The 22,513-nt window shown below is 42.0% G+C and overlaps 1 protein-coding gene across 1 annotated transcript in view; it reads right to left on the reverse strand.

The window, feature by feature from the left end:
* The window catches only part of LOC306789331 (3',5'-cyclic-AMP phosphodiesterase 4B-like), a 44,714-nt gene that overhangs the window by 17,363 nt on the left and 4,838 nt on the right, over positions 1-22,513 (reverse strand). The window contains exons 3-8 of the mRNA XM_079285232.1: positions 15,640-15,782; positions 11,337-11,575; positions 5,399-5,593; positions 4,849-4,885; positions 4,066-4,136; positions 3,308-3,357 (exon numbers count right to left, since the gene is read on the reverse strand). Of these exons, the coding sequence (XP_079141358.1) occupies positions 3,308-3,357; positions 4,066-4,136; positions 4,849-4,885; positions 5,399-5,593; positions 11,337-11,575; positions 15,640-15,681 (634 nt within the window). The 5' untranslated portion in view covers positions 15,682-15,782. The remainder of the gene's footprint in view (positions 1-3,307; positions 3,358-4,065; positions 4,137-4,848; positions 4,886-5,398; positions 5,594-11,336; positions 11,576-15,639; positions 15,783-22,513) is intronic.

Here is a 22,513-nt window from a genome sequence, read left to right on the forward strand (position 1 = left end):
GAGGGGAGTGGAGCGGACTGGCCAGACGGAAAAATGACAGGTCAAATTTGTGGTCAGCTGTTTGTTCATTATTTCAAATGTGAAGCAGTGCATTTCATAATCAGTAATGATATTTAAAACCCGTCACAAACAATATGGGCCTCCACAAGAAATCATCCAAAACACGATGAGGTTTAACCGCTTTCATCAGAACCAAACAACAACAACAACGCTACCAAATATCTCTTGCCCGGATATAAAAGTGACTCCTTGTTATTTGGAATCAAAGCGCCAATTACAGGTGACGAACACTTCCTCTGTCAAAATAGCCTGTTTCAGATCAGTCTTAATGACGTCAGGACATGTTTACACTGAGAGACAAAAGATGGCTGAACAATGCGTGTTGACTGCCTCACGCCCTCGGCAGTGTACGCACAATCTCAGGTCTAGTTTGAAGGCAGAGAATTTGCATGTTGGGATACAGTTGAATGCTGAAGTATTTTTGCGCAGGTTAAACTGCAGTAACTGTCTTTCTGAACAGCTGGCATACATCCCACAAAGACATGTGACAAGACATCAACAAGGGTGACAAAATCTTCCTGGGCCCCGCTGCCCAGATGTGGACACGGTTTCTGACCAGCAGAGGGATACAAGCAAGCATGACGCAAGCATGACGCAAGCATTAGCGCTTACCTGGACCTCTATAGGAGGACCATCAAAATGTTTCGATGAACAAGCTCTATTTAAATGCGTATCACTGATAAGAGTCACAGATTGGATCAAAAATCGGATCAGCACAAAAGAAAAAAGGAGCAAATATAACTTTGAGAGATCCCTGATCTTGGTTTTTTTTGCCGCTAATACCGATTACAGATCATTGATGATCCGTATTGGCAGATACAGATCCCTTTGTTGTTTGATTATACAGCTGATTAACACGATTCAAATGATTAGGAAAAAAATGAGAGTATTTTCATTGATTAAAACAAATCTGGTATTGACTTTCCATTTAAATCCTGGGAAGAAAACAAAAAGTTAATTTCCTCAAATGTTGAACTATTCCTTTAAATAATTGTTTTTTCCGTTCAAGAGGAATTTGAAAAATGTTAACCGTCTCTGGTCAAATTGTGTGACATATTTACAGTTTACACAAAACCACATTAGTTCCTGTTTTTTCTCATATAGTGGGTCGATCTAAAGCGGCCTACTTGGGCCAACAGGCCCCACTTTAAGCAGCACTGCCTGAAACATTCATTTCTGAAGGCATTGTGTTAACATTCATTTCTGAATGCCATTTCACATCCCCGTCTTGGTCTATGAATAACCATGGGCCCTGGAGTCCCATCTAACGCGAGTGATGATACCCGTTACAGATTAATCATCGGTCCTTGACGGAGAAAGATGTCACGATCAAGCATTTTCCTCAAAACTACTATTTATCAGGCGTAATACAGAGCGGAGCCTATACTCTGAGTCAGACAGGGAAGAGGGAGCCCTTTGTAGTCAGCGGGGCTCACTGGACTGCATGTGATGGGGCCAAATGTGAAGCGTAAACGGCAAACTCACATGACGAGAACTACAATCCCATCACGTTACTGGAGTGTAAACAGCCTGCAGTGACGCACACACACACACACACACACACACACACACACACACACACACACACACACACACACACACACACACACACACACACACACACACACACACACACACACACACACACACACACACACACACACACACACACACACACACTTTTCGGCTTCTTGTGCACTTTCACTCAGTGGCTGTGGTCACGTTCCGGCTCTTTTTTTTTTATTCCATCCAATCCAACCTTTTTTTTCTGCTTCAGTAATAACGCATCTGATTAAAAGGTTTTGAAACTGTGACGTCTCTCTCTGACCTTTGCTGTGTTTTCTTTCTTTCTTTCTTTCTTTCTTTCTTTCTTTCTTTCTTTCTTTCTTTCGCATCTCACTCCCTTGCAACAATCTGGCATATCTCTTACTCTCCCTAGAGCGACATCTGTGTCTTACCTCAGCATCTTCCTGCAGGATGGCACACAACACTCTCTTACTTTTTATAGGAGGTAATCAATGTAATCATAGAGCCTTTAAATCAGCCATCTACACTGAGCTCATGCCCAGAAAGACGCAGGTACTATACGTTTTCCACAACTGGGGATATTGCCTCACAGACGCAAAACAGGAAGAATCTGTTCTCCTGAGACAGAAAGCAGCACAAGGGAGGATATGAGGGCATCTTTCCTTGTGATATTGTTAATTGTTGCAGCCTCCTCCTGAACAAGTCCTATTATTCACTGTAGTGGCAGGTGTACTGAATGTTTGTATGCTCAGGAAAAGATGACGCCGGTGACACGATGGTGAAACTAGAGTAGGATGCTACTTTAGAAACACCAGTGTACTGTGTGTAAGAGGTTTCAAATGAATCTAAAAAGTTGGGTTAACTTGTTTTTCTCATTTCATCTTCGCCATGCCAATAACAAGATGGTTCCGCACGTCAGAGATTACTCTGCAAAGGTCAAGGTTTGTGAGAAGTGTGGAGGAGGAGGAAGGACTATAAGACTGCCAGTTGTGTTGTATTTTTTCCTGCTGCGGGACACTCCCATCAGCCCATCTGTGCCGATCGGAAGCAGGCCGCTCTGACGTCAATCATGCTTGAAGAACCAGTGCAGCAGGAACCAATATCCCCACCTCCCTTTCTTTCTTTCTCTCCTTCACATCCACCTCGTCTGAATCACAGGCATTAAATCTCCTTACATGGTTCTCACCCTGTCTTTCCTTCAGTGCATGGGAATTTTTTGTCATGTCACGGTTTCCTTAATCAATAACTCAAGAGGTCGCAGCTTCGATTTGCATGTGTGAAAACGCTCAAAGATGACACAGTTGGTGCTGGAGGTGTAAACTGTCGACATAAGCAATGACGGCTCTCCCCAAATGAATCTCCACAAATGAAGCATTTACAGAGGACTGAATATGAAGCGTGAATGTGTGCTGCGTTTGCAAAAGCACAGTCTATCGCAATCTATTTGGACTGTAGAAATTTGCTTTATGCTACTGAGATTCAGTGATTTTTAAGCTTTTCTTAAAATTAGAAATGTTGTCTACTGCGCACTTCTATCTGTGGCTTTGATGCATGAAAGTGCACGTATGAGGATTCACATGAGTGGACTGTCTTTTATTCTATTGTGTCTTTCAAATATTCCAACAGCCAAACTTGACTTTTGATTTCTTAAAATGTATACAACTACCACAGTAAAAACAATGCAATGCATTGCTTATGGAAGGCTTATGATGGGACTCACCTGACAGACAGACTTTGGTGAGAGAAGGCTGATTCGCAGCAGGAGACCTCCTGCAACCAGAGAGAAACAGGCCAGAAACTGTTATCAGCTGTCCTGGTGTTTAACAAGGGGCTGCATTATTTTTACAGTGTGATTTGGTTAAAGCAGCAGCCATTGTTGCCACAGCACAAACACAAAACAGATGCTCCGTCCAATTCTCTGAACTGGACGTAGGTCAGGTTTTCTTCCACGCGACATCGTTGTGTCTAATTGCAGTTTCGGCTCATTGTGACCTCTCTCTGAGGTTACATGGACCTCTGGCAAACCTGATGCAACTGCAGCCACTGACCTGGTTCAGTGATCAGAGGGAGCCTTCATGCACATACGAGATGAAGTAAACCCTTCTTCCAGCAAAAAAGTGGAATAAAATGTCACTCAATGCTGCTGCAAACCAGCTTTTGCACCATAAGCACAAATCTCCCTGTATGTGTGAATCTACACTGTTTAACTTGAGTGCTTCCTCCATGAGACAATAGCAAATACAAATGTTTTTGATGCATTGGCGCCCCCAAGTGAGGCATGTTGGTATTTTGAATCACAGCATCTAAACATATTCGTGAAAGCTACAAATCGGCATAAAGAATAATTTCTATCAGCTCGCAAATTACAAAAAGCCCCCAGTACAGAAACCTTCATTGCATACTTGAAGACCTTGTGCAGCATGCAGTCACTCTCCCAAACACAAGCAGACTCTAGAATAACATTAGGGTAGGACTTACTTATTGGATGCACACTGGACATTTGTTAAGGTGGTGAAATTGTTCCTGACAGTCCGAAGGCTTGCCAGAACCTAAAAAAAAAAAAAAATCAATGTAAAAAAAAAAGGAATGAGAAGAAGAAGCCCACAAGTGGCAAAGGCTGGGTTGAAGTAGTTGAAATATCAGCATGAAAAGGTACATCGAAATATTACAGGTTACAATTTGACACTCACAGGAGGCGGAAGGACTGTGATAATGTGATGGCTACTCCAAAAACACAAGTATTTATTATTTTGCATAGAAATGCAGCTGCTTATTGTTTTATCTGGGTAATTTAAAGCGTTGGTTAGCAGTGACTGCTGTGCAGTCTTTGCAGCCGTCTCTCAATGCTGAATGGTGCTAGTCACATCCATCCAAATCAATTATTAACCTTTAGGCATTACTGACTACAGATCTTCTCTTAAATATGTTATAACAAGGTGGGACACAATAACTGATGCATTCATTAGGCTGCAATCGATCTACCAAAGTTCCAATCATCACATTAAATTGTGGTTGTTTGGAGCTCATTGCAACAATCAGAGAGCGGGAAGTTAAAAGGACCAATTCAACTTCTGTTCAAGTTGTTCAGTCTAAAGGATGTAGCCATGCCTACTTAAGCCCACCAGGGGGCAGAGAGGTTAATCACACTGAAGTGTTTCTGGGTTCATGAGGTGCTTCACATCTTAAAAGCCTTTGGGGACAAATTAGTTTCCCAAAAAAATGCTACCTAGTAAAACATAATTAATCATCATCAACGCTTACCTGAGCAAATGGAGTCACAATCATGTCCTCTCCATGCCTGCAATGGGATGTGAAAACTATTAAAGACGATATATGTTGTCAAATGATATTAAAAGGTCTATTATTTCTATATAGTTTCTAACGCGATGTCAGAAAAACAGCGGCCAAACTGTGTTGCAGCAAAACGCACATCATGTGGACGATGCTGAGCTTACATGTGAGACCAAAGCTGGGAAGAAAGGTAAAAATAAGAGCTCTCATTATCTGCCACCTGTCCTGTAAAATACATTCATCAGCCATTTTTGACCCAAATTACTTTTACTGTCAGCGAGGCCAATATTTATTCGTGTTCTCTGTATAATATCACTTGAGTCGTTATGTTCATACTCCAATTCTTGATTAAATTAGAAAATACGTTTCATTTGTCAAGGATGTAATTGACTCAGTTTCGTACAAAAATAGGCTTTTCGTGTAGACTATTTATCAAACTACCAGAAAACATGCTATATCGTGGTGTATCTGGTGATCGAGATGACGTTAGACCACATTGCCCAGCCCTTTACCAACTCACAGGTCTCCAAAAATGGAAGAGTTCCGAGACAAGGACTTCGGCGACAGTTCGTAGTCGCTGTCGGAGCGGTACAGGAAGGACTCCCGGCGCTGGCCGTGGCCCGCCACGTTGGGATGCAGCACCAGACCTGAAAGCGGGGAGGCCTGCAGCTCTGAAGGACTACAGCACAACGAGGGACCATTTTCCCCTTCAAAGCTAAGAGAAGACAGAGATTAACAACAGCAATCAGTTAAAAAAGAGAGTAGCTACAACTCCATCATCAATCAGTGCCTATCAAATCACCATCATCATTATGCACTAAGTGCTGTCAATAAGCTGCCACTAAGTACTGGCTTGCGCAACATGTTCACAAATCCCATCCAGGAAAGAGGAGGTTGCATAAACCCCACAATGATTACTCACCCATCCCTCCATCCACGGCCTAAAAACCAAACTAGTGTGCTCATTAAATAAGTATGCTTTGCTGGTCAGTGAGAGGAACTGCTGCTCTGCGTCTCACTGGAATACCGTCCGTCCGTGACAGCTCCACTCAGGAGCAACAAGGAAGTAAACAGCTGTGTTTTTTTATTCAGCCTTGTGTATTTTTTACAGTGACAGATCCACTCAACCAGATCCACTGGACCTTCTGGATGCAGTAGTGCTTGCATCTACCTGCTCGAGGAGCGCAGATGGTAAGTAAGTACAGTCGTTGAATCTGGAATCTGGAAGCATCTCCTGTCAGTGCTTGAGATGAATGCTTTCCTACATGGTCCTTGACAAATAAATCAAATCAGAATAAAATAAATGAAAACATGAGATGTCTGATGCAACATTTAATCAAATAGTTTCAAAAGCTAAGCGAATTTCTAATGCTTGTTCCTGGCCTTGAAAAAAACCCCAACATACATTGAATTGAAAAATATGCAATTATAGAAGACAGACAGAGCAGATAGATGGATAGAAGTCCTATCAGAGAACGGATCAAGACATGACAAAATCCTCAGAGCACAAGCAAACCAGCAAGCAAGTCGGTTTAATACAAAGTGTAAACTTAATGCCAACATCGACAGGCCAATCTACCCAGCATGCTCGCTGATGCCACAGAGAAACCACCACAGATGCAGAGGGGATGTAATCTGTTTGTCCTCATGGTGCAGGAGCAGGAGAGAACAAGCTATTGTGCAACCAGATGATCAGGTCGGATGGAGTTCAGAGTGAAAGGTCAAAGTATCAATGCCCCGCGGGAGTAACGGATGCCACAAATCATGAATCACCCTCGCTAAGTCCGGAGTTTAGCTTGGATAATATAAGACACGTTAACATTTCAGTCTTTATTTCAGTTGCAGTAGAAAAGTGTCCGCATGCTTTCATAAACACACTCAGTGCTCCGTCAACTTCTCTAAAATCTATTTCGTAACGGACCAACTGTCCCAAAGATCACTCAGCCATTTGCCCCACATTTCGACATGTGGGATTAAACGGGCACATATCTATCCCACGGAGGCGCTCTCAGTCCCACACCTCTGCCAGTAAAGCTCAGATTAATGTGAAATCTGCAAACACTAGGGGTGTAACGGTACGCGTATTGGTATTGAACCGTTCGGTACGAGGCTCACGGTTCGGTACGCATGACTAACCGAATATGTTTGAAAAAAAAAAGAAGAATAAAAAAAAAAAAAGAATAATTTTAAACCTTGAGTCCCATTGAGATAAAAAATCTCTTTCGCAAGATGTAAGTAACAATACTACATAACATTAAAGAGCAGTTTTTGTTTTTTATGCTTATGTGTTGCTAAGAAGACACTCAGGTATAGTTCCATCATTGTTCAAAGTCAAAGAATAACTTTATGATGTTAGTTGTAATGAATAAATATATTTTAAAATCAAGTCCATTTCTCTGGCATTTATAGTTTTCTACTGTACCGAAACGTACCGAACCGTAGCTCCACTGTATCGTACCGAACCCAACCGTGAATTTTGTGAACCGTTACACCCCTAGCAAACACAGATTACGCACAGGCAGAGCAATAAACGTCATCCGTGTTGCCCTTTGCGTCATCCAAATCCCAACTTCACACAGCGTTAACATGCTTCACCTACAGCGATTAACTCTCTTCTGACCCAAGCAGGAGACCACAGTATGTCACAGCGACGCATCATTTCTGCAGACCCTGATCCTAGATGCTGTACACTCACAGCAATGATCTGCTACAATACATTGTATCAAAACTCACTCAAATTCTACCAATGCTGATCATCAATCGCTCTCAAACATCGAGACACAGTTGGAGAGGAAAGAAAGACAGAGAGGCTCAAAACACTCAAAGAGACGGTCTAGATGGAGAGTTTAGCTCAGGAAAATATTGTCAAGAAAGAAGAAATAAAAAGACAAAAAACGTCACCTGGGAGCCGAGAGGTGTGCTCCACTGACCACTTCCTCGCTGAAGTCAAAGTGCCCAACCCTGCACCGAGGGGACCTCCGCGGCATTCTTATCTCTCTTTCAGCTCCTCCGGTCTCATCAGGCAACAAAAAGTACCGCTACTGTGGCTGCTCGCTCATACACACACACACACACACACCACACACACACACCACACTGACAGACCCCGTTTCTGTGCAGCAACAGGCCACGTGCTGGAATAACGTAGGCTTGGCAGACGCCAACAGGCAGATCTGGGCTGGAACGCTCGCAGTTGCTCTGTTTATCTGACCGCCTGTCCCTTTTCCCCTCTATATTAAGCCACAGCAGATTAGTCAGTGCATTCATCATCCAAATCGCCCCTCGATTGGCTACCTGTGAAGTCCTATGAAAGCATATGCATATGCATATGTTGACAGTGAAAAGGGAGGTATGAAAAGGAAAATCCAGATTTGAATTAATATTGACAATTGGAATAAAATCATCTGTTTGCATAACCTGTGGTTTTCAGGTCACAATCATCACAAATCCCAATTTGTTTTTACCTTTGCAATTCTTGCAAAAAAAAAAAAAAAAAAAAGTATTTTGAAAATGATCGAGCCAAATCACAACGGTTGATTTTTCTTCTATTAACAATGAAAACAGCATGATCAGCATCTCACAAGAGAATACTGCGAGACGACTGTTAGTAGGGTAGAGGTGTGTGGGACAAGGTTTCCAAGATGTTGTCGAGAGATAAAACAGTCCAACACCATGCAAAGAGACGCAAGAATCGTATTGACCTATAAGGGTAGAAAAGCCTGGCTGTGAGCGTCTGAGATTTCAGCGATGAACGTCTTAATTAACGGACAGGACTTCACTTCTTTGTCAGACTGCCATCCTCATAAAAATGACCTCAATAACTGAATGTTTTGCGTTTCTGGCAGAAGACAGTGTGTAATTAATTCAGTGTTCATTTAACACCATGTCAGAGTTTATATATTACATGTCCACATCAGTTGAGTTCACTCATCTCTGGAGGCAGAACGCAAACCTCCCCGATGGTGTGACGGACACGGTGACATTTGGAAGAGAAGAACCAGAGCCTCCCTTTATCGTCCGAGTGCAGACAGAAGAAACAGGCTTTCTGAACCAAGACCACTGCTCTACTGTAAATGTTTAAAAAGCTCCAGAGTGCACACACCAGATCCTGTAAATAAAGCGTGTTCTGAATGTAGCGCGATAGAGGACAGTGGCTCCGCGCACACACGCACACACGCACACACACACACACACACACACACACACACACACACACACACACGCTGTGTCTCTTAAGGCTGCCGGTGGAGTGATTGTCATAATATTATTGGTTGAAACCAGCTCATGTAAGCACACTTCATATTTTGTTTTGAAGGAAAAAAGGTGATTGGATTTTGATATAAAACTACGAAAAAATAGATGAGTTTTTTGGGTATATATTGTTAAACGGGTGCACAAAGGGTTAAAGGGGCTTTTTTCATTTCATCTCGATGTTGCGTAAAACTCATCCCAGAGGAAAACCCTCGGCGCTCTGCTTTGATCAGCTTCTACTTTTCATTATTTCAACGGTAAAGACATTTTATGATGAAATAATATCATCACCTTTCACACGTTTCAACGCATAAAGAAGAGTAGAACTGTAACGGCGTGTGCCCAGAGAGCAGCACAAAGATTCTGGATGATCCAACCCATTTTAAATCTACTGCTGCCGCTCCTGTGTGAACTGTTCATCATCTGTTGCTTTTCCTGAGGTTCTTCAAGGATTTGATCTTTCCATTTCTTTGTCTTTAGAGTTCATTATCTGAAGGTTTTTAGAGATGGAGCATGTTGTATACATTGTAAATTCCTCTGATAAATACACGACACTGGACTTGACTTAAGATATGCGGGAAACTGCAGAGAATTATCGCCAAACACGTGGTATGTTATTGGCAACATCTGTTTCCAGTGTTTTACACTTAATCTCTTTGATCAATGACTCTCCTGAACTCTAACTCACCCTGGAGCAGGGACATTGTTGGCTCCTTGAAACAAACTACTGCTAAATAAGGCTCTGTGTGAGTTAATAAGTACATCTCAATAACCAAATGCACCAAAATACAACAAATAAAAATAAGAGACAAACTGAGTGAAACAACAGCTCTCTCTCTCGTCCTCTCACACAAACACACCGACCGAACTCTTACCAGGTATTCGCCACCGTGAAGCGCCTGTATCGACTGTGAGGTGACTGTTTCTGGCCAGAACTAACAGCGCGAGCACTGCACGAGTCTGCCTGGTCCGACCCGAGCTCCCCGTTCTCTCCACTGACTTCCATTAATGCAGCTGTGTTACAACAGAGTCTGATGCAACGGGGTTTCCTTCCGTTTAAAAGCTACGGCCTTCGGAAGGAACAGTTGAAATAACACTGTTAGAACTATCAAGAGCCTCACTGGTTTTATGTTAACGAATAAGGAGTTTTTGTGTTGTAATCAGATGCCAAAAAGACATAATCAAAAAAGGACTTCTCCTTTCCGGATATCAAATTCACAATACTGTGCTTATAAATATTCCCTCAAATATGACTCAAAGAATATGACTCTGTGTTTATGATGAACTCGATTGGTCGAAATCTCACAGATGCCTCCTCCCCTGCAATATTAATAATGCAAATCAAAATCCAAAACAACATCATCAACAAGCTTATTGGCTGATCAATAACAGCTGACGTGCAATAAACAGAGCAAAGGTTTTCCAGCTCCTGACCTTTAATCCAGATAAACGCAACCCATGCTTCTAAAAAGGCAGTAGAGCAGAGTATGAGAGTTATAGAGATGAAAGCAGCTGACAATACATCTCTGAAGGGAGCCCATAATAATCGGTGGTTTAGTGGGGTGAGTCATAGAGGTTCAAAGAAAAAGGGGGGATGTGGCAAATTGCCATTCAATAAAGTGACGTAGTAGCCATCATAAAGAACATTCTGCCAGGGAACAGCAGCCCGGTGTATCCTGCCTCAGAGGTACAACAACAACAACATATTCACTTTAATGACTGCCAAATTATTTTGCACCATCTGACGTCTTAGAAATGAGCAACATTTGTGTTGTTCTCTGGGTCACAGCGACACAGTTATGACTGTAAGAAAAAAAAACTTAAAGTAAGAAAATAAGTTGTTAAAAACACTGAGAGGAACCAAAATAAAAAACTGAAATGCCAACTTTGCTGCTCATTTGCAAATCCAATGTTGGAGGCAGATGGGAGAAAACACCAGCCTCCCACTTACCAAACAAACAACTTGAACATTCTGCTCCTACAAAAATAAAAAAATAAACATCGTTCTCAAAATAAATAAGAGCAAGAAGCTGAGAACTGCAGGAAAATTAGCAAATGACCATGAAATGTTATTAAATTCACCAGACAACAAATGAACATATAATATGATTTATACACATTGTGGCATTATACTTCCATATGCAAACTGCATCATAAACATTGTATCCGTGTGATGATCGTCTTTGGTTTGTCTTGTTGAGCCGTACCTGTCAGGGTCCGCCTGTGTGATGTCGATGCGGGGCGGAGAGGAGATGGGCAAACTCGTGGGTCTGGTCCGGGTCACCGGATCTTCTTCGGGTGTGAGCGGCCTGACCCGGTCCCTCTCCGTTTCCACCTGTCGCCATGACAAAGGAGGCAGCTGCAGGTTGCCAGAAAACCGCCTGTGGACTTTGCGCGATTCCACCCCGAGTGTGCTGCCGCTGGGAAATTGCCCCACAGACGGCTCCTTATCGGAAACAAGACAAAAAAAACACGACAATTTCAGATGTCGATGAAGTTGGTTCATCATATTTAACAGTAACGGTGACATTTCTCTGTCAGGTAACTGTAGTAGTGCAATGTTTTCTTACACAGTAAGAACTATACCGCTGAGTTGTATATTTTTTTTAAGTGCCGTTGTTGTTTGTACGAGCGGACACTGCAACACTACAGGCATACTTTGAATGGCATTGTACTGGTGTTACTGATTTAACAGAGTGCCGTACCGTATATATTGCCTGCAGTTATGTTTTTATGCTCTTCACTACAAAGAAAAAAACAACCGTTTGATCAAAGCTTATTTCAGGCCAATTGACATATTTATGAAGCAGCGCTGAATATAAATTGCGTGTTTAATGTGTCTGGTCGAGTGTGACGGTTTCGGTAAGGAGCCCTGGGTGCTTCACTGTAATGACGGGTCGTAAACAAACCAGGGCACTGAGGAAACAGAGGCGGTCTGCCAGAGCTCATTCTGCATACATCACTCGCCACTTTATGTTCACCGCACGGGCGAGTGAAAATGAAAGCCGCCGACAGGCTTCAAATGAGGAAGGGAGATGGGGAGGCACAACGATGCCGAGGGACAGATGGAGGATCCAGGAATTCCTAGAACACGGCTTTGGTTGATTAACAAGAAGACATTTTGTCCTCTATTTTGTGCACCAGGCAAAGTAGACAAAGAAGTGGAGTGTGAGAGAAAGAGGTTGAAAGGAGAAAGAGCGACGCCACAGCTAATCGTAACTTGATAAGACCGAGCCCGCACACGTTCAAACTACTAATGTGGAAAAATATTGGCAGATTGTTGTTCATTTAACAAATAACAACAACAAAAAAAAAACATCTTGACTCAGATTTCAAAGCAGGACATTATACATTTGAAAAATCAGTGCTCTATACAGTGGAAACACGATGTTATGATGATGCATTTCTGTACTGCATTTTCTTATTAATTGCTGGCCAACATATGCACCAGTAATGATACATCTGTAATGAGCTTATATTGGCCGATAAATGGGTCCTGGCATATCTATTAGCTTTAGTAGGTACCAAGGTTATAGATTATTTCAACAAATGAATCTACTTATCAGTTTCTCAAATTACAAACTATTTCCCGCAGCCCGAGCTAATGTCTTCAAATGGCATGTTCTTCCAACCAACAATCCAAAAGGTATTAAACTTTCGATCATAGAAATCCAAACATTTGAGAGGCTGAACTAGTGAATTGATGACAGGTCTATCCAGTAAATCATGGTTTCAGCTACGAGCACTAGTACTAATCAAACAGCAGGACACTCAGCGCCTAACTAAGCTTGGTAAAAAGTCAAAAAGGTCCTCTGCGAAAGCCCTTTCACATCTGTCTTGTTGAGTTGATGCATCCAAACAACTGTAACTACCGGTAAGTTACATATCTTCAAAGGGCTGCAAGTAGCATCATCTGCTCCCATTAAAATGTCCTCTTCATCTTTAAAAGTACACCCTTCATGTCTAAATTGGCTCTTCGGTGAGGACAGAGAGAACCTCTCTGAGAACTGAAAATGACATGACAAATAGAAACGTCAGAAGGAAGAAAGGCTAAAATGACTATCATTGAGTGAGTGAATGAAGTGAGTCAGAGTGATGCTACATGAGAGCTTGCAGTGATCTAAGAATTAAAGGGAGAGAAGACAACAGAAAGAAAGAGGAAGACATCCCACCTCCTCTTTCCAGTGGAAGTGACAAACTGTCCACTGTGACGCGCAAGCAAAAAAGCAACATGAATGACAGTAAACTGACTGACGTGGAACAGGGACAGAGAGATTGTGAATGAGAGAGGGGACGATGGAGTGAACAGTAGCAAAAAGAGGGAGGAGTCTGCCTTCCTGATTTCCGATTGTCCATAAACACAGCTCTGCCGACTCCTCCGCCCATTCCAGGAAATGCAATTTGTCTGATTCATTGTTGCTGTCTGTTTAGGACACATTCTTCCTGTCCAGGGAAAAAGAGTGATAATTAAATCTGGCAAAGCACGACTCCAACGACTGTTCTGGGAGCGCTTCTTCTCACACAATCACTCTTGTCAAACAAACTTTTATAATCAGAGACCTAAATAGTCTCTTGTCAATATGTCACAGTGACATTGCTGTAAATTCCACTATCAAACTATCTATCAATTGCATATTGATTGCACCTTTGACTTCTGGACATGTAATTCCAGTTCCTCATCGATCCCTCGCCTGTGGACCAAATAGCACTTGGAAGAGGAAACACTGCTGATTCACATTGAGTGTGTGTGTGTGTGTGTGTGTGTGTGTGTGTGTGTGTGTGTGTGTGTGTGTGTGTGTGTGTGTGTGTGTGTATAAGCCAGGAGGAGGATAAGGATGTTGATAATATTAGAATTCAAAACAACGGTAAATTTAGAAAGCTGGATTTATCAGCTGTACACGGAGCATGGTCATAAAAGGACAGGAATCTACATGAAAGGTAAAACAATGAGTCTGAAGCGGAGGTAGTGCGGCTCCAGTGTCAAACAGAGGCAGAGTGGGTGTTTCTTTCTCGCTGAAGATGAAAGGCCTCTCTTGGCCGCGGTGTCTAAACAACTCCAGTGTTCTCTGGGATACTTCCAAAAAGCCTTTTTGAAGAAGGTGGTATGAATGAGACAGCATCTAGCAGTGAAACTCTAACAGCACGGCTTGATGTGGTGCCTGAATTATTGACTCGAGGAGCCAAGGAAACGGGAATGAAACGGACGGACACTCAAAGATGTTGAGGTGAAGAACAGCAGATGTCTTTACAGAATCACATTTCACTTTTCTGTGAAATAAAGAAAAGTGACTTTGGCTTGAAAATGAGCTAAAATATAATAATTTAACTACTAATTCATTGATATTGACAAACATTGTCCTTTTCTGGGATTTATTTTTTCTGTGTCTTTGTTACTTTTTTAAACTCGTATTTTAACTCGCATATATCTTTTGGTTTGGGATGGAGTACGGGAACGTTTGAGCAGCATGTAAGCTGCTGAAAATAGAATTACTATCTATTTAAGTACACTGAAATGGCAGAACATTTTAAAGATTAAAAAAGCCTGCACAATCATTCCTGCCAGTAGATTGTAAGAAGCATTTTAGGTGCTTATAATTAAAGCTTTTCATTTTGAAAAATGTGCTATTGCCGAAATCCCAACTGGTATGCAAGAAAAAAAAAATCAGCATCAGTCATTCATGACGTTAATGGCAATTATGCTAAATTAAACTATGCATTTCCTTGATTAAAAAGGGGGGAAAATAATAACTCCATTATATGAGTTTTACTGTAATTTTGCATTGTCATAAATATTCAGTAACTAGCCAGTCGTGAGTTGTAGGGGGGTTGGAGGGTGACGGAGGTCAGTCGCAGCAGGAAAACTTTCATCCTCTAGGATGCAGTTTGCCCTCTGAGCTCCCGTTGGACAACAGCAACGTAAATGATCTGGCAGTCGGTCCGGTCATAAACACCGGTGGCGTAGAGGAGAAACAGATGGGCCTCTCCGTCAGATCTCCGTCCTGCCTCCTCTTATCCGTGTTTCCACTCGGTCCATGCCCTAAATGTCCTCTAACGCCGTTCCTCCTCTCCCCGGTCAGCCTCCTTCTAAACTCTGCATCACTCCTCAACTCTCTCTCTCTCTCTCTCATGCACAGACACACACACACAGTCCCTCTACCCCGCGTCTCTGTTACAGAACACACACACACACACATCTCGCTCTCTGCGGTGTGTCCTGCTGGATAGCGATCTGTTGTGTACAGTACAGTCATCTGTTTATGAGTCACCGACATACTGCACCTTGCTGCCCGAGTGTATTCCCAGTAGAGCTCGCTGTATCTTTGTTCGGGTGGAAACGGAGGGAAGGCAAACATTCAAACGCAATTTACAGTGACTGTGCAAACTGCAGAATTAGGCTGTAAACTTTTCGAGGTAAGAAGGTAATAAAAATAAATCACAAGTGGCTGTGTCATGAATGCATGGAGGGATACACGGTTGCACAAAAGAATGGTTGGGAAAATCAGAACTTACATCGCCTGGTAGTGCCCCCTGGGCACTCCTGCTTTTCTTCATCCTGAGGGATGTTCAGCCAGATCCTCTCTCTCTCTCTCGTCTCTGATCCGTTCTCCGAAAAACACAGCTCTTTCCTGCTTCGGGCAGCTTCACCAGTACGCCTGCACATGGGAGGCAGAGAGGAGGGGGAGGTTAATGATAAAGTAACCAGTTCCAAAAGTTAATGCTCCCTCACAGTGCCCATCATGTCTGCAATTGTTGTCACACTTGTGTTATTGTTCCGACTTGAATAACGAAGCTCTGAGTCCAGCACGTCGACACGTCTTCTACGCTGCAGTGCATTACATGAGCTGTGGTGAATGACTGTTTGACTAATGAGCATGCAAAAACCTAAGCTCGGATGTAAAACAGCAATTTACACGCTTCATTGATTTAGAGGGAATACTTCCAGTATTTACAGGTTAGTTCATATTTACAGTAATGCAGTTCCTTGTTTAATTCATTGCACTTAAAATGTGTGTGGATAATTTGAAAAGCATAAAATCTCATTTATATTAAATTTGTAAGAGTTGGAAATAGGTGACTATAGGATTATTGCTTCCTCATAACTGCACACCTTTAATTGCCTTCTGATAATCACATGCAAAGAGGTGGTAATCTTGGGGCAGTCAGGCAAATGGAGAGTGGAGCCACTCGGTTTGAAGCTGAATGATGGTAAAAACGAAGGCTGCATTCATTGTAACACTGTAAGAAGAGTCCAACGGAGCTTTAGCATGGCTCTGTAGACTCTGTCCTGCGTCTTTAAAACATTTTTCTCTGTTTAACAAACATAATAAATCTGCTCAATGCCTTCCTGAGATATTGCTTCCACGACAATGGACAAGCCGAACTTCTGAGATGTTGCATGTTGACAAACCAAGAACAGCTGTGCAACAACTTTGGCTCAATAAATAAATAAGTAGGTAAATTAAAATCGTACAAATCGGACCAGACATCTGATGCCAGTTTGCAGTACTCGATACTCTGTGCAGCAGACACATTTCAGTTGGCTTTGTGAGTGTTGTTCAATTTAGGCAATTTGTAGTTAATGTACAAAAACTACACTAATGCTCCTTTAACCCTGGTATGTATTACTGCATATAAAAGAAGAGTGATAGAGTGCCTGAAGGTCTGTTCGCTCAGACCCGTCTGTCAGCCTGATCTCAATGCTGCGACTGTACACGCATCAATAATAGAAAGACCACAGCGGGCGGAAAATCACCAAAAGGCAGAGACGAATGACTAATCTTTGTGACAGAAATTAATTGATGTTTTCCATGTCGCTATTGATCCCCCCCCCTCCCCCCCCCCCCCCCCCTCCCTGTGGTCCTAACCCATCACCCCTTATTTAACGGTTGGTGCTCTCAAGGTGCTGCCAAGTCAAGTGTCGTGAAAAGAGAATTTCTCTGTTGTAAAAACAACCATACCTTGTTTGTAGCTTTCCAAACATCATCTGTTCTGTATGTGTGGCTTCCTGTTGCCCTCAGTAATTAAGAAAAAAAGAGACATGGGAGGTCAAATGACAGCAAGTCACACCGGGATTAGTTCTTTTGAGCATCTGTAATATTCAGCAGCTGGTTCAAATCTGAGCAGGAGAGCAAAGTTCTAAATAATGTATACGAGTTTGAATAAATGTGTCCATATAGGTTTCACAACACCATTTCAATGATTCATGATACAGAGGTAGTAGATGTTTAGGATGAGGTGGTTATTGTGACCATAACAGGAACGTAGATAGAGCAATGCGCAAATCATTATTGTTGAGTGTTTTGTATTTCAATAATATTGATATTTTTTCCATAACTTCTTTTAAAACCAAGGCGCCTCTTCTGTCAAATAACTTCTTAAACGACCGTATAAGCCTCTCAAAAAGGACCGTTTCAGAAAGTCATTTATAAGAAAATGTTTTTCTTGCCATCAGAAAATTCTTTCATCGTTCCAGTGGATATAATTAAGCAGGAGACTGTATTTACCCAGTCATGTCACTTGTTCCTGTTGCGTATTTTTGCAATTAGTTCCACTGCCGGCTTAGATTTGAATCATGTGTGCATGTGATGCGTGTTTGCTATCCTGTAACTAATGGTTTTCATTAACCATTCATCTGTTGACTCAATAAATTAATGGTTTTGTCTGTGAAATGTCAAATATTGTGAACAGAAATGGCCATTGGACTTTCTCAGAGCCCACGGTGACATCTTCACGTTGCTTGTTTAGCCCAACCAACAGTCCATATTAAATTAATAAAGCTGAAAACAGAGACTATGGTGTTCGAGGTAGCTGGAACCAGCAAGTTTTTGGCATTTTTGCTGACAAATGAATTAAACAATTAAATTGACTAATAAATGAAACACCAAATCATGTGAGTGTTACTATTGTATCTCTTGTAGCACACGGTTTAGCACTGATATATTGCACTGGGTTTACCAGTGGCTCACATTTCATTATGATCTCTCGTCAGTGGTTTGCCTCATTTTGAATAATCCTGTGTTTACATAGTACCTTTCAAAACACAACGTTTGGAATATATTTATTTTTTAGGAAAAGCTGACAACACATATTTGAGCACTTTGAAATCAGTGATCACTTCTGAAGCTCATTATCTACAAAGAAAAACCTGCAGCTGCATCAAAGGGAAACAAAACTCTCTCTAGTAAGCCTATTAAAAAGTAATTCAATTAAATGAAATGTTTGTTACAAAACTCACTTTTCCCTTGCGATCAGCACTTCTGTGAAAGGTTCAAGGCCCTGTGAATACATCCAGGGAAGGAATGAGCCGGAGACTCTGAAGTGCATTTGAAGCTCAACCTGAGAGACCTCTCAATCAAACAAGACCATTCTACAAAAGAGCCTGGATGGAAAATGCACTTCTCCACGTCTTAGAGAAAACAAGTCTTAAGTAACCTCTCATCATCTCTGTAAGCCCAGCAGTCAGTCATCCCCGTTGTGGCTGCCTGTACCTATGCAAATAATTGATCGTTTATGTGAAGCGGGCAATAGAATGCACGGTCATGAGGCAGCACTCGAGATGCAGATTGTAAGGATTTGACTCGGAGAGCACTCCAGGGACCATTGTGCTGGGCGTACACCATCGCGCTTCATTTACAAAGCCAGGGTCATGGATGAACTTTACTTTGAAGCCATTATGCATTTAATTAAACATGGCTGCTTGACGTTCAGTATGTACGAGTCTAGACTCTAGAGTGTTGTCTATGAGCACACTTGAGAGGAAACACAGCAGATTAATTGCATCATCTCCAGTTCTTGGGAACATAGCTTGACAGAAAATGAATTCGTAACAACAGATTTATCATCTAAGTCATTCATTAATCATGAATGCCAAATGTTTACTGGTCCCAGCTCCTAAACGCTGAGTATTTGACATTTAATATTGTAGTAAACCGTATATATTTTGGGCTTTGAACTGTTGGCCCAGCCTGGGCTTTGGGGAATTGTTGTAGGCGTTGTTATTCCACACTTTCCAATCATTTTATAGACCAAATAATGATTTGAAAGATCAAAAGAAATGGAAGATTGATTGATACTTAAAATAGGAAAGTGGTTCGTATGATTCGAGGTTTTGTGTGTCGTCTACATTAAGTGAAATGAAAACTCCTTGTTTGCCCCGTGTATGCTGGAAGATACATCAACCACCATCCCCTTTGAGCCTGAACAAGAATAAGTTGGTATCGAGAATGAAGATTGAAGGTATCTGCTATATATAGCACTCATCCACCATCATTCAACCCTTCATTGTCATGGCAGCATTCACAAAGCAACCATGACAACCAATGTTTGCTCGTTTGTCACATATTTCACATCAAAAGGTCAGCAGGGCTGCATTGCTGCAGGGAGAACTTTTGCCCGTACGACCAGTAAATCTATGTCACACAGCTGCCGTGCACAATGGAGAGCTGTGGAACGCGAGTCAGTCGCTGTTGTACATTTAAAATCGACGGGCGGTCACACAAAGGTAGCTTTTGAGACGGCAAAACAAAGAAGACTCAAGAAACCGTGCGTAGAACTCCGTTAATATTACGTCCTGTTACTCTGTCGTCAAACAATGAGAGCTTTCAAAGCCATTTGTGCGCCACGACCACGATGAATTAACTTGCCAATGGTCACTCATTAGCACCCAAAGAAGTTACTGTTGTATGAAGGAAACATACAGAAAAACAAGAACATGTAGCACGCTGCACGTATTAAGCAAATTGACTTCACTTACCCAGTTTTGATGTGTTCTGTATAACCCTTCAAAATACTCACTTGTCAAATTGTGAGTGCTAAATGGAGAAGTAAGCAGTACTGGTCACAAGACAAGACAGCAGGTGAAAACTGCAGCCGACGCCGTTCATCTGTTGGGCCTGCCCACATCCATTCAATCACCACATCCGCTTAATAGAGTGGTGCAGAAATGAGTCCTCAAAACTGTACATGAATCAGCATTCATGCACTTTTCAGTTCCCAAACAACACATGTAATAATCCAATTATAATCCAAACACCCCATAATCCCATTGGATTTTAGTTGAGGGAACCAGTACGATGTTAACTTCCAGGTTGGCCAACAAACACCATCCCTGCAGCACTCGATTCACACATCGGGAAGTGTGATTTGAACACCGATGTCCACTGATGGCATCATTTGTCGAAGCCAAAATAAAAATTGCTTTTCTGGCACTGATGCTCAGCGTCCAGATATCTCCACGAAGCCTTAGGTTTAGACACCGAGCTGAACTTTTGTGACCAAATAAAAAGAGATTATGCAATCTTACAACAATACATCAAAGATCAAACAGATTCTCCTTCCGACCTTGAACACAATGCTGTGGTTCTCACTGAAAGGACTGAACCACAGCTCACTGAACTGAGACACAGCTCACATTACACTTATATTTAGTTCAAAGACCAGACCTCAGTGTTCCATCATATTGCATTTCACTGGAATCATTTTACTGATATCATGTTGCATTTTGAAAGCATTTAAGCATCTTCCTGTTTATATTCAATTCCTAATCTTAAAAAATAAAATCACCGTCGAAGCAAATAGAAGAAAAAGAAGAATAAGGTAGACCTCGTGTCTTTTGGCCCCCAGTTACAGATTGAACTGCCAGAAGCACAAAGTCTTCAAACTCACCGTCGTCTTTTGATTAAACGGTCAAAGTATTTACATTATAACAGCACAGATGGCATGAAAAACAGTGCACGTTGACAACAGAAAACGAATATTAAAATCAAATGTAGTATTGCTCATAATGCAAATCACACCTACACACTGGATCATGTATTGACTATTTATGTGGCTGAAAATTCCAACGCGTGCTCCCATGAACAGCAAAAACACCAACTGTATTCACTGGGTGCCGTTTGCTAGTCAGGTTTTGACAAATCCATCTTAATGTAATTCGTACACCACATAAATATTAAATGCTTTAAGGCAAAAACTCTTTTCTAATCTTATCCCTCCTTCCCACACCGCTTGTGTGGGCATGTCCGACACGCAAAGCAGCTGATGCACTTCTTGCAGGTGTCAGAATTGCAATAATAACCATAAATTAATTTATACTTTCTAGCTTATTAAAAGTATTATGTCTACATCTATGACACAGAGAGGGACAGACAAAGTTTACGTCACCAGAGCTCCTCCATTGATCGACAAGAGAATAAGTAGCTCAATAAAGTCAACATCATTTCTTCTATCATGTAATCTAAGAAACCTATCGAACATCATTCAACAGGTTTCCATTGTTTCTAACACTCACCCCAAAGCCATATTAGCTCTATGACAATGTCAAACACTTGTCCCAACAGCCACAATGGAAACTTTGCAGAAAGGAACTTTTGAGACGGGTGAACGCTGAGAGGAGTTTGTTGAGGAGGAAGCGAAACAACACACATTTGTGGCAGCTGAGAGATGACGTCAGCGTGGAGGCCCCATGCAGGGAACCCATTGCAGACACACACACACACGCACACACAGAAGACCATTTGTTTGTCATATTGCCGAGGCAAATATCATCCCTAGTCGAGTCATGAGAAAGTTGCTCTTTCAAACCGACAAAACTGTCTTAATTGGTTTAGGATGTAGCAAACAAATATGCTGCGACCAGGAGCTCCCATGAATTGAATTCGTTGTGTTTTTGTGTTTAATTGCTGTAGCACTTGTGTCAAATGACAGAATACATTCATCAACATCAGAAAAGGAAGCGTGGGGATTGGATAAAGTGCAGCAGACCTTGAGACGATCACCGAGCAATACCTGCCGGACCAAACACCAACGAAAGCGAAGTCAGGGAGGAGAGCCGAGATGGGAGCTAGGCTAACCCAGCTAGGACCTAAAGCTACTACACTACCCAGCCTACTAACTGGTTAATGACCAGTAAAAGGAAAATAAGATGGATGAAATAAGCCTTCAGGTTAACCCAGCAACGAGAGGTCGGTGACTGCTGTGCCCACATACACACAGAGACCTGGTTCCATCGTGGCATCCCGGATCAAGCTGCACTTGACGGGAGGACCACAGGACAGAACGCAGGACTCCGGTGGGACGAGAGGATGCGGACTCTGTTTACATCAATCCTACTCAAAACATAGTCAAAGGTTAATGGGCAATGTCTCCCTGACGTCACATCTTTTATGCTTAGATGCCATATTATCTGGCCAGAGAATTGTTTTGTTGCTGCTGTTTGCATTCCAAAAAAAATGCACCACAGGAACTCACCAAAGGCTTTGTCTTGTTTTTCTTGTGTAGTAAATGGGCTCCAACTGCATTTTGCTGTGAATCCCTTTGTTGACAATAAATTATCCTTGAATTTTGGGATTGTATCCCTTCCTTAAATGAAGAATAACTACATCTC

The sequence above is a fragment of the Melanostigma gelatinosum genome (genome assembly GCF_949748355.1).
Source record: "Melanostigma gelatinosum genome assembly, chromosome: 15".
Classification (NCBI taxonomy): Eukaryota; Metazoa; Chordata; class Actinopteri; order Perciformes; family Zoarcidae; genus Melanostigma; species Melanostigma gelatinosum.